Source organism: Coturnix japonica, chromosome 8 (assembly GCF_054131305.1).
Source record: "Coturnix japonica strain WE chromosome 8, WE-NBRP24, whole genome shotgun sequence".
Taxonomy (NCBI): domain Eukaryota; kingdom Metazoa; phylum Chordata; class Aves; order Galliformes; family Phasianidae; genus Coturnix; species Coturnix japonica.
This window is the reverse complement of record NC_140670.1, coordinates 3784818-3799587: the sequence shown is the minus strand read 5'-3', so window position 1 is coordinate 3799587 and position 14770 is coordinate 3784818. Positions and strand designations below refer to the sequence as shown.

General features: G+C 40.1%; 1 protein-coding gene across 25 annotated transcripts in view; it reads left to right on the top strand.

Moving 5' to 3' along the window:
- Positions 1–14770, top strand: part of PCDH15 (protocadherin related 15) — a 528749-nt gene that overhangs the window by 414534 nt on the left and 99445 nt on the right. For all 25 annotated transcript variants that reach the window (XM_085554985.1, XM_085554984.1, XM_085554986.1 and 22 more), the window contains 2 exons: positions 401–494; positions 9956–10084. In XM_085554985.1, the coding sequence (XP_085411111.1) occupies positions 401–494; positions 9956–10084 (223 nt within the window). The remainder of the gene's footprint in view (positions 1–400; positions 495–9955; positions 10085–14770) is intronic.

Genomic DNA, 14770 nt, shown 5'->3' with positions numbered 1-14770 from the left:
ATTCCCAAAGTTTAGTGCTGTAATCCTGTCAGTACTGCTGGGACTCCTCTGTGATTGATAGACTGCTTTTGGTTCTCTCTCATTTATTATAGCACTGCAGATTCCTAACAAATTTGAGCCCTTTTGTGGTACTATCTATCTGTAATCCTGTATATGACTGTGTTGCTATTTTAGTCCTGAATTACACACATGTTGAAGCAGAAAGCAAGGAAATTTGCTCATCATTTTTATTAGCTTTTACCTATACAAAGTATGCTTTCAGTTGTAATAAAGCTTTAAAAGCTTATTAACTTGCTCAAGGAGGAAAAGTCGTGTAATGCAAAGTAGTGGAACAAAAGTGCTCTTAGAAATGTAAAAACTGTCATTTTGATAATGTTTCATGTTTCTGTTTTGTTCCTAGTTCTGGACTGCTAGCCTTAGGAAAGCCCTTGGACAGAGAAAGCACTGATCGCTATATTCTGATCGTTACAGCCTCGGATGGCAGACCAGATGGGGTGAGTTTCCTCTGAAAGATCAATAAATGGGCTGTTACAGTGTGTAGCCAGATACTTGAAATAGTCCACCTGTAGTATCTAAAAGTCTGCAGCGGTGTCAGTGTGGGGAATGTACCGTAGCGAGGTCATGCGAGATAAATGCAGTGCAGCCATTCTCCTATGGACTCGTGCCATGGAATAATAGCGTAGGTGGAGAAGTTTCTAAGTATGTGACCTTAAAATTACTCTTAATAGGAAAGGTGCAAAATAGCACCTCTCTGTTACCTGGGCTGTTCCAGAAGCCCGTGTTCAGCTTTAACAGTGAAACAGAAAAATCTTTGCCAATTTGTTCAGAAGCCATCAATAAATCTCCTGTGTTTGGACCCTTGTTCACTCAGTCTCGACTGCTGCAGAAGGCAAATCTTGTGTGTTATTTCTTTGACAGGCCTACTTCTGCTGCTTCCATTTGCAGAGATTTGCCTTCCTGCTCAGTAGTTGCTCAGGTTCTTTTTCCTCCAAGTTATTTATGAAGTTTTTTAGAGCCATTCTCTTTTTCCATGGTGATTCAGAGTCACTGTAACAGAGCCTGCTCTTTTTCCAATAAAAAGCTGGCTGCAGCTCTCTTGAGTGCTTCATCTTAATGTTTTTGTTTTTGTTACTCGTGAACTATTACCAAGAATGGTCTCGATAGCTTGATAGCTGTGAGTTCATTTGCTTTCCAGCTGTGAAATATGTCGATGTAAATAAAAAAATTGGTTTTGGTTTTGCACTATGTTACGCTGCTGAAATACCATTCCATGCATAGAAAGACTACTGAAGGTCAGAGAGGGCAGGGTTTTGGGTTTCCTAACAATTACCTAAAGAGGCATTATGCCATGAGCAGAAGGTGTTCAGTGCTAGCATAAAGCTCATCATTTGGAACTTCCCGTGTTCAGTTTGTGTCCTTTGCCTCTCATCCTGTTTCTGGACACCACTGAACAGTGTAGCCTCATCCACTTGGCTCCCACCAGTTAGATATTGATAAGCATTGTTAAGATCCCCTCTCAGTCTTCTGCTCTCCAGGCTGAACAGCCTCAGGGCTCTCAGCCTTCCCTCATAAGGGAGGTGCTCCAGTCCCACATCGTATTTATAGCTCTCTGCTGGATTCTCTCCAGCTCTGAGCTCAGCCTGTTTTCTATCTACCTATTAGGTCATCCCATGTCGGGGCGTTCATGTTAATTTGTGAACTGATAACATGGCAGACTGTTCTCACTAATGATGTTGATGCCTGTTTACATGTCAGTGACATTTCTTGGAAGACGTTTTCTTTTTAATTAGTTTAAATCAGAAAAAAAACATGGTGTCTCCTTAGGAAAAAGGTTCCTATGATTACAGAGCTCACTCTCTCCCAACTAATTCACCTGCAGCTTGTCATCGAGATCCTCTGTATTGAAAAGTTCAGTTAATGCCTACAAGAGAACAGTTGTTGATTGAAGGACTGGTTTCAGTTTCCTGTTTGACCCCCATATTCTCCAAACTGACTCTTCCTGTTGCCATCTGTGAAGTCTGTCTGAATGCAGTTTTGCACATAAAAAGCCTTTGCTTTGCATACCTTACAGCTTTGGTGTTCTAATCATTTTGTTGTTGTTTGTTGTTTTTTCATGGATTCTTTTTCTATCTCATTAATAAAGGTTCTAAGAGACTGTTAACCATGTTGTTACAGCACTAAGTTGCTGAGGTTTCTATATTCTAAGCCCCAAGGTTTATTTAGCTGTTAAATGTTGTTTGGTGACAGTCTTGTCCTCACACACCACCTTTTGACTTTTAGGGACTGCTCGTTCCATCAAAATTACTTACGCCTCCACAAAGCGAGATGACTTTCCATTTAGTCGTGTGGCCTGGCTGACACCATTTCATCGCTTTACATGCCTTATAATGCTCTGGATTGCTTAAAATGCTGGACTGTGCTTCCTAAGTTATTGTTGCTCTGATTGATAACCTAGAGCATTAACAGGCTGGTGGTTTTTCTCTGACCTTGGAATACCACAGCCTGCCACCTCTCGATGTTGACACTACGGTCTGACAAACAATTAAGGATGCATTAGCTGAGTAGTCAGGAAAATACTTTTTTGCTTCTTTTTTCCTTAGCAGTAGGGCAAAGTTGTAAATGAGCAGAAGAATGACAGGTGAATGAAAAGAATGTTAAACAGTTGTACTGATCTGTGTTGTGTTTGGATGGGAAGTCAGGGCAAGAATTTATGTCTTCACGTTTCATGGAGTAGCTAAAACTAAAATGTATGCATGACTCTTGGGTGAAGAAGGAAGAAGTTTTCCATGCTCTTTGCTTTTGGCTCAGATGAGCATGTGTGTTGATTCATTTATATAATACAGGAAGCTCTGCTATTATGTTAATGTGTACTATATGATTTAAACAAAACTTAAACCTCTGAATACAAATGACCAGTCATGGAAATATTCACCCAGCACTGTACCCCTGTGCTTGATTTTGATTACTCAAGACCTGCAGAACACAGCAGCTGGGTGCCCTGTTCACAAAGCCAGTCAGGAGCTGGCAATATGGTGTGTCTACATAGCATCTCATTCATTCATTGCTCAGATTCTCTTCTATGTCACAGAAGACTCAGCTTTACTTGTCCTGTTTTCCCACAGTGTATCTTAGCCAGCAGATCACTAATCTATATTGGAAGACTAGAGAAACCTGTTGTCCATCTTTTCTTTCCAAGTTGTTGAATTGGCATTTTAGAAGACATTTGAAGTCGTCTTTGTGTTTTGTGTATGTGGTTCCGAGTACCCAGCGCTGATTAATAAGAGTCAAGTGCCACAGTATTGAACTTTCAGGTGTGGCAAAAATACCCATTGTTTTGCACTGTGGTCCATACAGGAGCTTAAATCAGATTGGTGAGGCTTAGAACTGGGAAGCTTAAAGAACATGCTGCTGGCTACGGTGTGTGGAAGCACAGTGCTCAAGGTAGTCTCTTTGCCACAGCAGTGCCAACTGAAAGCCTAACCATTGAAAACTGTTACCACACCTAGTGGTGTACTTAAAATCATTGCCACAGGCTGTTGTTAATGAAAACGGAATAAAAATTGTTGTGTCTTAGATGCTAGCAAAGATGTGGTAGAGCAACTTATCATAATAGTCTGCTGCCAGGGCCTTGGGACGCTCCAGTGTAGGCAAAGACACCAAGCACTATTCTACCTTTCTACCTTGGTCAGAGTAGTCCAACATTTCAGCTGGGCATTCAGTCACTGAGGGATACGTAAGTAGTCTTATTTCAGTGCAGTGAGTGTTCTGTGAAAGCTGCACTTTGATATTTCAGTCATTGAAGAGGATCACTAATTATTTAGAGCATCCATCTCCCGTGACATTTGGATTAATTATGTTGCCTGGAACACCAACAGGTAGCATTAGATCAAGGTAATTTAGGCAAGGATTTACCACTTGAATTGCATACAGGGAGTTAATTAATTACAGTAAATTTTCTGTTATATTATCTGTCTCTGCTTCATACCAGTTCCCTTGTCCATTAAGAATAAAGGATGCACAGGTCTTACCGTAAATACTCACTGAAGAGATTTTATATATGCAGAGGTTTGTATTTTAAAAGGTTTCTGCTTAGCTGACCTTTCTGTAATCAGTAAAGTGGAACTGGGAAAAAAAAAAAAAAAAAAAAAAGTCTGTACTGTAAAACTTTAGAATTAGCTTAATGTGACTCAGTAAGGTTAATTTTTTGTGCAGTAGGTATTAGTGTTTCTTAAATTCACAAAACGGAACGATACCATGCTTCCTTCTGCAAAGAGCTCCCCTTGCAATGATGTTAATGTTAACTGTATAAATGGTAGCTGAAGAAAAATCACTGTTTTCTTGACTATTTAGGTGCTTCATATCAGAAAACCTTAGCTAAGCGAAGGAGGTGCCTAGCAAGACTTCCTTACTCTCCTAAAGAGGTTTTCTCTGTCTATGAGCTTGCTTTTTTTACACCAGCTGTCATAAATTAAAGTGAGATTTAGGAGGCTCCCAAACTTTCAGTGTTTCTAGTGCTTGTCTGTTTCCTTTACATGAGTGATATTCCCCATAAAGGCTTTCATTTGAAATGCTGACAGGGAAGGGGGTGATTTAAATAATCCTAGTGAAAAAGTAAATTAATGACAGTTTCCCACCAGAGAGTTTGTGCTGACTGTGGTTCTAAAGATCATAGGGTGTCATAGAGCTCTGCATCAGGTTCCAGTAACAGTGAAATCTCCACTTTCAATTAAATAAAAATCCCATGCTAAAAAAGCTGGGAGAATTGCAGCTGAAGGCCGCAGCGCATTGCGTTCCTCCTCTGTTTGGAATTTGTCAGGTTTGGTTTTATCATCTTAAGGAATGCCTGCCACAGCCTTATCTTTTCGAGGTTAAGATGCTGAATCTTCAACATTTAATGTAGGTGTAGCCCATTATTCCCACAGCTTTTTCCCCACCAGCCAACATAACAGATGTTGTGTTCTTCAGGCTGCCACTCTTCCCAGAGCACTGCACAAAGACACCACAGCATGTCTGGTATACCATCATGTGTATTTTACACTGGTCCTTATCACTCCCAGTAACTTCAGATCTGAGCAGCCATTTCTCCTGCTTTATGAAGAGTAGCTATTAAATCAGACGTAATAAGTGAAGTTCTCCTGAATAATATAGACGGGTCCTGTTATGTAGAACAGAAGCATTATTTGCAGCTTCTTTTTAATCAGATAAAGCCCTGGACTGTAACTCAGATCTTACTGCTTGCAAACTAGTTAAATCTAGAGATGGTAGTGTTTGTCTTAGTTTGTCTAAGTTAATAAATTTGTTTGTCATCAGAGCTGAGAATGCTTCCTCTCCAAGGCAAAGAATGCTCTCAGCAGTTTCCAATCTTGATCTAAGTGGCAGCATGCAAATAAGTCATAAGCGAAATCTTCAGATGTATCATCTGCAACGTTTCTCAGGGTCTGCTGTACTTAGGATAAAAGATATTTGTGGAGACTATGTAAATGATGCGTTTATTTCTTAGGGAAGAATTATGTATGTAGGGCCTATTTTATTGGCCCTAAGAAAGCTATAAATTGCAGCCACTGGTCTCTTGTTTGAATTAAAGTTATTATGAAAGAGAAGTAAGCACAGTTTACTACAGTAATAAATGGGAAGAGCCCAGTACGAAGCTGTAGCACTTTTTCCCCTGCGTGAATTTCTGATAATAACTTCAACGCTGCTTTCCAAACCACATCCATCAAATATTTCGTAGAAGAGTCAAGGTGCTTTTATGTATCTCTGTAATTGCATTATCTTTGTACTTGCATGAGGAGTATCCATTGGCAGAATCAGTTGTGAGTTAAATCTCTGTATGGGTTACTGTGGAGAACAACCCACATTTGTGCTAAGACTTTCAGTGGCAATTAAACGTATGTTGTGATGTTTAGATGAGCAACACTTTTCCTTTAGAGGCTTCTGTTCTACTGTCCCTTTTAGGATCCCCTGGAAAACGTAGCAACTTTACCCAATACTGTAAGAAATTTGAGGTACTGTTTGCTTTCATTATGAAGACTGTAATCAACAGTATAACATGAGGGAGAAGTTACAGCAGGTATGTGGAGAATAAAGCACAGTTCACATGGCACTGGGGGTGACCTCAGACAGCCACTTGCAGTTGAGAATGGTGTCAAGAAATGACAGGCTTCCCTATCGGTACAGGAGACTGAGCTCCATACAAAATCCAATGACCTTTTCTCAGTGTGCTTACTTTTATCCTCTCTGTGGCATACTTCTCATCCCTAAATCATGCATTCAGTGCCCTGCCACCATTCTACACTGGCTGGTGTGCAAAGTAGTTACCTTGACTGCTGTTGCAAAGGGTACGACCCACAGCGTATGTGCTTTGTTATTTTCTCTTCCAGCAACAGACAAAGAGCTTGTGGCTAGCCCTAAACATAACTTTAAAAGCAATAATTATTTAGTCAGTGTGATTTCGGTGTTACTGGTGACTTTTTTACATTGGACCGATGATTGTGATGTTACCAGTATTGCTCCATGCTGCAGTTTTGAGTAAGACACTGTAATTTATTTGAGTTGTTTAATAAAGGCTATTTCACACCAGCATGTCAGCTTGCAGAGAACTTAAGCAAAACTTTAGAGCCATCTAATGGGTATATAAAAATGTTGATTTAAATATATATATATATATATATATATATATATATATTCTCTAGTTATTGTAGTTTCCGATGTTAATGGCAGAACGGCTTTTCTGCACATCTCAGAGAAATACAGGTAATCAACTGAGAGCTGCTTCACCTGAAAGGTTGGCACTATTTTATCAGTTTTCTGCACTGATCCCCTTTCAGAAGTTCACTTAATTGTGACCAGTGCAAAAAAAAGTAGGATATATGTGAAATGGTGTTATTACAAGACCTCGTTTTGGTTCGTGTGGAAGCTTAGGGTGAATATAAAATTTAATATTATAATATTCCCAATTCGCATCTCAATCAAATAATACTCCTTTGCAATGATACTGCTTTTTTCTTTAGTTTATGTTTAACTTTGAGGCTCAATAAGTGGAGCTATCCTCTGTGGCCGTGCTGGCAAGCAGGTAAGGAAGGGTGATTAAGAAAAGTAATCAGTTTGAAAAATACCAAGCCTATGGATAACAGAAGAGTTGGGAACCATTTGAAATCTCTCTCTTCCTGTCTCCTTCTCTTCTTTCTTGTGAAATGCTTCAGACTATCTTTTTTTTTTTTCTTCTAGAGCTAAACTAAGCTCTTTCATTTTTCATTTTGTTCTGTTCTGGGGTGTTAAGACTGACCTGGAATCCCTCTTCTTCAGTACATTGTACTCTGCGCCACAGAATAACCTGCTGAATAACTGAAGGAACCAACCACTCACCCTCCATATGCTGAAGTCAGGCTAGGAGCTTCATTTTCTGTGCTTGTCAAGTAAACTATCTAAGGACAGAGAGGTATCAGAAGTGTGATTCTTCCTGTTCTTACCCAGGGAGCGCTCTTCCCAGCGTGCCTGCATTGCAAAGACAAGCAAGACCTTTATCTTTTATGTCACCTGCAAACTTGAGACTTGTTGTACTTTCATCACTTGAGGCTGTGTGTGCTCACCGACAAAAATATTAAAGAGGATCTTAAAATTGAGCTTAAAATCCACATTGTGCTAAGCAGAGTTTAACCTTCCCTGCTGTCTCCATCCTCTTGTCCTGTGTGAAATCTGAGCCTGCTTTAGTGCTTATTCAGATGACCCCTTCTAGACTTAGGCCACATTTCAGTAAGCTGTCATTTTCCAATATTACCATGATTGGGTTTCAAGATTACTTGAATAAAAGTGCCCCTTTTTTGGCTCAAGACAAAGTAATACTGCAGGGGTATTCTATTAATAGCTTGTGTCCAGAGTGGAGAGTCACTTGGGTTTAGAAGAGCACTGTCCTTTAGGAAAAGGGCCTGTAAGGGTTCCTAATAACAAGTTGCTGGGTTGATCTGAAATAAGTATGTACGCACCCCCACAGCACACACTCAAGTACAAAAGTGAGACCTGTAGGTAAATCACAACAGTAATTTTGCTTTCAGCACTTGCTTCAGAAGCTATTAAATGCAAATACGTCTTCTGGCAGCTGTTCTCAGAGCTGCTGTGGGTTGATTCAGTGTTGTCAGAAGTGAACGTACCACAGATTATCAGACACAGGCTGTTAAAATTCTCTGCAATGGAAAAGAAACTTTTTGTAAAAAAAAAAAAAAAAAAAGAGAAGTACTTTCTTAAGCCAATATTTCCCATGCCATGTTTGTCTCAGTTTATTAAATATAAGAGTTTCTATTACTCTCTATTCTGTGGAATCGAGTAAGCTTAGGAAGATTAATTTACCTTCACTGCACGTTGTGCATCATCAGAGCAAACATTCCGGAGTGTCTTTTGTGTTGACAGTGATGCATGAATTGCAAAGTACATTTTCCTTACATACCTTGAACGTGGGAATGGCAGTTTCAGAAACAATTAGCAAACAACTGAACGTAAGCCAATATAAGAAGCTAGCCAGAAAGCATCTGTTTTGGTCATTCATTTCACAATATCCTCACTTAGGTGCTTCTAATGCACTAAGTAGTTACTGGAGTTGCCTACTGTGGAACAGTCCTGTTTTCTGCACTTGCTGTTGCCCAGGGAATTAGAGAACAACCCTTTTTCTGGAAGAGCTGCGTTGTGCACAGTTATTTGTGCCGCTTATGTTTGTGTGGGTTTGTGCTTTGCTGTGCTGGTATTGAGGACTGCTAGCACTGCCTGCTGGCACAGGTAACGCTGCAGCATAGCGCACAGGGCACCATGCAAACACAACAGCCAGAATTGTAGCTGTGTGTACAAGACAGCTGACTCCAATTCCTGCAGCTGGGCTGCTGGCCAGCGCTGAGGATTTGGAAGGTGAAGGAGATTGACCCGTTCCCGGATCACTCCTGCAGAGAGTAAGTTATCAGATTGAACTGGCGACACAGCAATGAAAGCATGACCACATACTATTAAGACAGTGAGTAGGTTTTGAGTGCATTAGTTGTCCTTTGCAAGTGCCAACGTACATGCTGCTCTGTGGCAAACCAAGGAGCATGCCCTGTAATAAAAATGAGGTGAAATTCTGTTTTTATTATGGACCTGTGAAGCCATAGCTCAGCATGAGGGAGGTACAGCAGCAGATGTTTCAGATAGAATTGAGAGATGTCAGTGAGCTCCAAAGAGCTACCGGGGTTCCTTTAAAGAGTGTTAAAATCAGACTTAGTAATTTGGGTTTAGGAATAGGTTGTGCCTCCTCCAGGGACAGCAGCTACCTGAAACAATACCATATATAAAAAAATGGCTTCTGCTAGGCAGGGGACAGGTGCTGGTAAGTCTTGATCTTGAGGATGGAGCATCTCTGCACTGTCTATGTCGGTGTTTCTCTGTTCTTGCAATAGTAATGATCTCCTGGTGTAATATTTCCATCTTACTGTGTGAAGAAGTGTGTGAAGAAGTGCTTCTCTTTTCCTTGATGGATGACAGTGACTGCTCATTCCTTCTGTTTGCAACCAGTGTCACAGGCCACAGTAACATGTAGTATTAGCTGCAGCTTTTCTGTAGTTACATACACAGGGTATAAAGCAAAGGCATGTTTGTTTGTTACCACAGTGTTCAAATTCATGAAGCTCAAACTGAGGTGCAAGTTATTTCACTGTCCAACTGTTTGTATTCGGTTTTTTACATTAAAGATCTTGAAACTCTTAAAATGTCACATTAGGCAAAACATATCAGATAGGCTTTTTCCTTTCTTTTAAGCCAAGTATAATGAATAACATTTCCTGTATCAAAAAATATGCAGAAATAAATGGGTCATCTGTTTACCTGTATTTCTATACTGGATGGGTCGAATACAAAGCAATAAAATTGCTGATAGGTCGTCATATGTGAAATGGTAAATTAGATGGTAGTTCATTCATAATTTTATCTTTCTCTGCAGACTTCAACTGCTACAGTTAATATCGTGGTGACGGATGTAAATGACAATGGGCCAGTTTTTGATATGTTTCTACCTAAAAACCTGTCTGTACAGGAAGAGGAAGCCAATGCTTTTGTTGGTCAAGTAAGGGTAAGTTGTTAAGTGCAGTTAGACTGTTTATTACACAAACATTCCAGCCAACCAGGAAAGAAAGTAAAGTAATGGCACCTTTGGAAAAACTCATATTGAAGTGTTTGAAGTAATTCAGGTTACACGTAGGCTCCTTCAGTATGATTTCATTTGCACTAGTACTGAAGAGGTTCTGTGTATGTGTGCACTCTGCTTGCTCTTCGATCCAGTATCGTTCAAGGTAGGTGCTGCTCTGAAGCTGCCCAAACTCAGCTGTAGTTTTAAAGGGAAATAACTTTTCTTAGCATAAATGAAGACTAGAGATTTCTTATCTTTCCTTTGTTACACAGAGCTGAAATATCAGTCCCATCAAAGGCTGTTTTGAATCCTTGCTTGTGCAGAAATCAGGATCCTTGTGCTTGGAGCTGTTTCCACAAAGCTATTTTCTTTTTCATTGCTCATTTTACATAGTCGTTTTTCATTTTGCATCCTCAAATGTATGGACGTGATATTTTAAAACACTACCAAGTATCCACTTCATGTTTTTTCCTGGGTGCCCTCAAGGTATAGTAATCTTCTAAAACATCGTATTGAGTTTATTTTTAGTCTAGATGGAATTATAAAGTAAAATGTGTCATTGCAACAGAACCTCTCTCTGATAAATTAGTTTAATTTCTAAGTTGTGTTGAAATAAAAATATTTAATGAAACCTTTTGGTAGCTTGTTCCTTCATGTGGAATGATAGAAACTGGCTATAATCTTGTTTTTTTTCTCATGTTTATCAGCAGTCCTAATTCTCAGTCTCCGGATGGAAAGAGCTTTCTCTTTGTTCAGAAGTACTGGATGTAGTTTCTAATGTTTCCTACTCATGCAGACAATGTAGAAAAGAGTGATCTGGGCATTTAGAATTATTTTCTGGCTTCAACAAGATTATCGAAGTAAGGATGATTATCCTTTCGATGTAGCCGTGTTGTTTAGGGAGATTCTTCTTTAAACAACAAGCACTTTTGTTACATTGTCCTTCACAGTACATTATAAACCTCTCCCATACCTACTGTGGTTCAATGGGAGTCTGTTTTTGACAATATTCATGCCTTAAGATTTTAAATCCCCCCCACAGGTCATTGGGCAGAGGATCTAGGGATCTCATAGGAGAAGTCCAGCAGATGGCCACAAAGATGATGAAGTGCCTGGAGCCTTTCCTGTTTGAGGGAAGGGGTCTGTTCTGCCTGGGGAAAAGAAGACTGAGAGGGGATTTGATAAATGTTTGTAAATATGTAAAGGGAGGTGGGAGGCAAATGGGTGAGGCCAGGATCTTCTTGGTGGTGTGTAGCGATAGGACAAGGATTAATGGCTTAAAACATGAACATAGCAAGTTTGTGCTAACATGCGGAAGAACTTCTTTGCAGTAATGGTGACAGAGCACTGGAAAAGCTGCCAAGAGAGGTGGTGGAGTCTCTTATGGAGACATTCAAGACCCATCTGGACGCCTACTTGTGCGACCTGTTATAGGGTATCCGCTTTAGAGGCGGGGGGAGGGGGGATTGGACTTGATGATCTCTTGAGGTCCCTTCAAATCCCTGAGATTCTGTAATTCTGATATGAAAATCAGTTAAATCAAATGCTCCCACGTATGTCTCTCTGGTTTTAGCAGGTAAGTTAAGTTGGACTTAAAAAGGGATTCCCAGAAGGGCTTCAGTAACAGTCAGGATTTAGTTTCCCAAGGAGATGTAGAATGAGGGTAATGAAGGACTTGATGTGGGAGAGAGGTGGGCCTGTTTGGGGCAGGGAGGCAGTGCTGGCCCTCTGAAGTGCCCTTGCTCTTTGCCATTCAAATGGCTCTTTGTCTGCTACCTGAAGTTCATGAAGGCACTGGGACAGGAGCGCTGCTTGTGGGGATTTCAGGAGCACACTGAAGATCAAAGGAACAAAAGCGAGAAGGGATAAGGCTGACAGTGTAGTGGATGTATTTCAAATCCCTTTTATTTTACAGTGCTGTCTGAATGGGGTTAGGCAGAGGTATATTGCTGCTCCGTCATGTCTGATCATCAGGATCCCTGAACAAGTCAGGAGAAGAATTATCAAGTGAAGTTCTCTACAAAGGACCAACAGAGAACTAAAAGCTTCACATCAGAAACTTGAAAATGGAATTCAAGCATCTTATTGTCTGTTGCGGTCTAAAGTAGCCTGGTGCTGAAGAGACAGCATGTGAATGATCAGCGTTCTGTAGCCTACTGCTTATCAGTATTATGTTATGTGCACGGGACGTGGGGAAGTGGGATGAGATACATTTGGGTAGCAGCAGCTGCAAAGTTTGCAAATATCATTTAGAGAATCTCATGGCCGTGAACAACCCAGCTGTAATCAGGTGCTCAACTATCACCGGGCCTTAGATTTTCCCTGAAATGAAGACACTGTGAATAGGCTCCAATGCTGAAAACAGACACTGTTTTATTGCAATGTGCCTAATACCTCTGTCATCTGTGACTCTGTTTAAAATGAGAAATGCATTAAGAAAAAAAGAAGAAAAAGGTTATTCTTGGTTGTGGAACTATACTACTCGAGTAGAAAACCAAGCCTTAGATAAATTTCCCTAATTCTACATTTAAATGATTTATTTATTTTTCCTATTTGTTATATAAATGTAAACTAGTACTTTGGTGTATGTCAAGAGGCATTTGTCCACCACAGAACGGCAAGTGTAAGGCAGGTATGGGAGAACAGAGATCACCTATATGGCAGTGTACAGATTCCATGACATTTTACTGCCTGCAGTGGTATGGGAAGTGCTTTAAATGTGTTGTTTACAGAAGTAACTATCCCATTTGAATGGTAGCAGAACATTATTATGGTGTCAATTTCCTAACCGAGCTTTCTGTAAATATTAGTGAATTCTTACATGCTTTCTAATTTAAATGCATGAGATGGGAAGTCCTGCAAGTTTCACAGTTCAGAGCTCAGTTGAAATTTCACAGGTGTCAGTAGAGCTTATTGTGTTGGACTAAGTGACCTCTGGAGAGACATTACATCCAGATTGTTCTGTGTTTCTGTATATAGGAAACTGCTTTGAATGCTCCTGAGGCTACCAGGAACTACCAGATTTTGTTACAGAAAGCCCAGAAAGGAATCTCATTTTGCCTAAATCACTGTTGTCCTTGTTTTCTACATGAAAGCTCATACAAGGGAGTATGACTTACTGCGATATAACACATATAACCTGCCCTGTGGATAACACCTCACCTGTATTTGAAGTAGCAGCTTTCAAAATTGAATTCTCAGGGTTCCTGTACCTTTAGACAGCTATAGGAAAAATAGAGGTAGAGGAAAGAAGGAGAAGTACAGCGCCAGAAAAAAAAAGGGAGAATTACTGGCAGAGAGAACAGTCTGTGGAGGTACGGAATTAATCCTTTCAGAAGGAGAGAAGTAGAATCAAAGTCTCTTAGGTAAATCACTGTGTGCATCTAATATATCTGTATAACCATTTAGAGGTATGACTGTGCGGTGTCCACACGTTTAAGGTGTCATCTATCACTGCAAAATTATTTGTAAAATTTTCCTATTGTCTTTTTCTTTTTGTTGCTTATTTCTTTAACTTCCATGTAGCTTCTTAGAAATATCAGGATCACTACATTTTGGTAGGCCCTTTATCGGTATCATTTTCTTGCAGCTTGGCTAAATGCTGCTTACAGTTGTGTGCAGGCACTGGGATTTGCTTCTGATTTACTAAGTATAGTTTCCTGCTTGCTCTGCTCAGAATGATAGCCCATGGGAAGTGACTTCTTTGTAACATGGAGGGGTGATATGCAAAAGGGAATGAGAAGTGCAGAAAATTGTAACTTGGACGATCAGTGCTCACTTTGTAATTTTAACTTAGTTGTATCGTTCTTTGCCCTTAGGATCTCACCAATTTTACACTTGAATATTATCAGTATTTACTAGGGCTGCATCTGCTTCGATGGAGAAAAGAAATGAGGAAGGCAGTGTTCACTGAAGTACGTGCCTTTGTTGCTTCAATCTGGATTTTTCCTTGTTAACAAATTCCTTCAGCCTCTTCGATCAAGATGTAGTTCATGGTCCTAAATCCAAGCCTACAGCATGAGAGGAGACAGATGTGGTCATCAGTTTGTGGGATTTTTTGCCATCTCAGACCAGCAGTGCAAGGCTAGGATTAGCTTCTTTCTGCTGGCACCCCAAAGAGTTGTGTAGTACTTGTAGGATACTTCCCAGCAGATGACTGTGGCCATGTTCCCTTTGCCTTTCAGCTGTTCTTAAACTTAGAAGATCTTGAGACAGAGGTCGAATAGGTTTAAAAGGCTCTTTGATGCCCATTACATGTGGCAAATAGGGAGACATTTTTAGCTAAGTGTATTTCAAAGACTTTCTTTTTTCCTGTTTCTGCTGTTATGTTTGTGTCTTTGTTGTCAAAGCGATAACAGTTGTGCTTAAATGCAGTGGAAGGTTTTGTATTTGTTATCAGAGAAGTATTTCAACCATTTTTGCGCTCATGGCAGCTCATTGTTGAGAACTGAGGATTTTTGCTATCAATAGGAGTTCCTATTTTTGTCTGCTTAACGTCTTGAATTCCAGTCTGTTTTAAGCTCTTCCACATATTTCAGTTCAGCTCATGCTATATTAGATCATCTCAGCCAATAGTTTTCAGTCTCTAGTCCATGACCATTTAGTATTTTGATGGCCAATTCTGTCTGT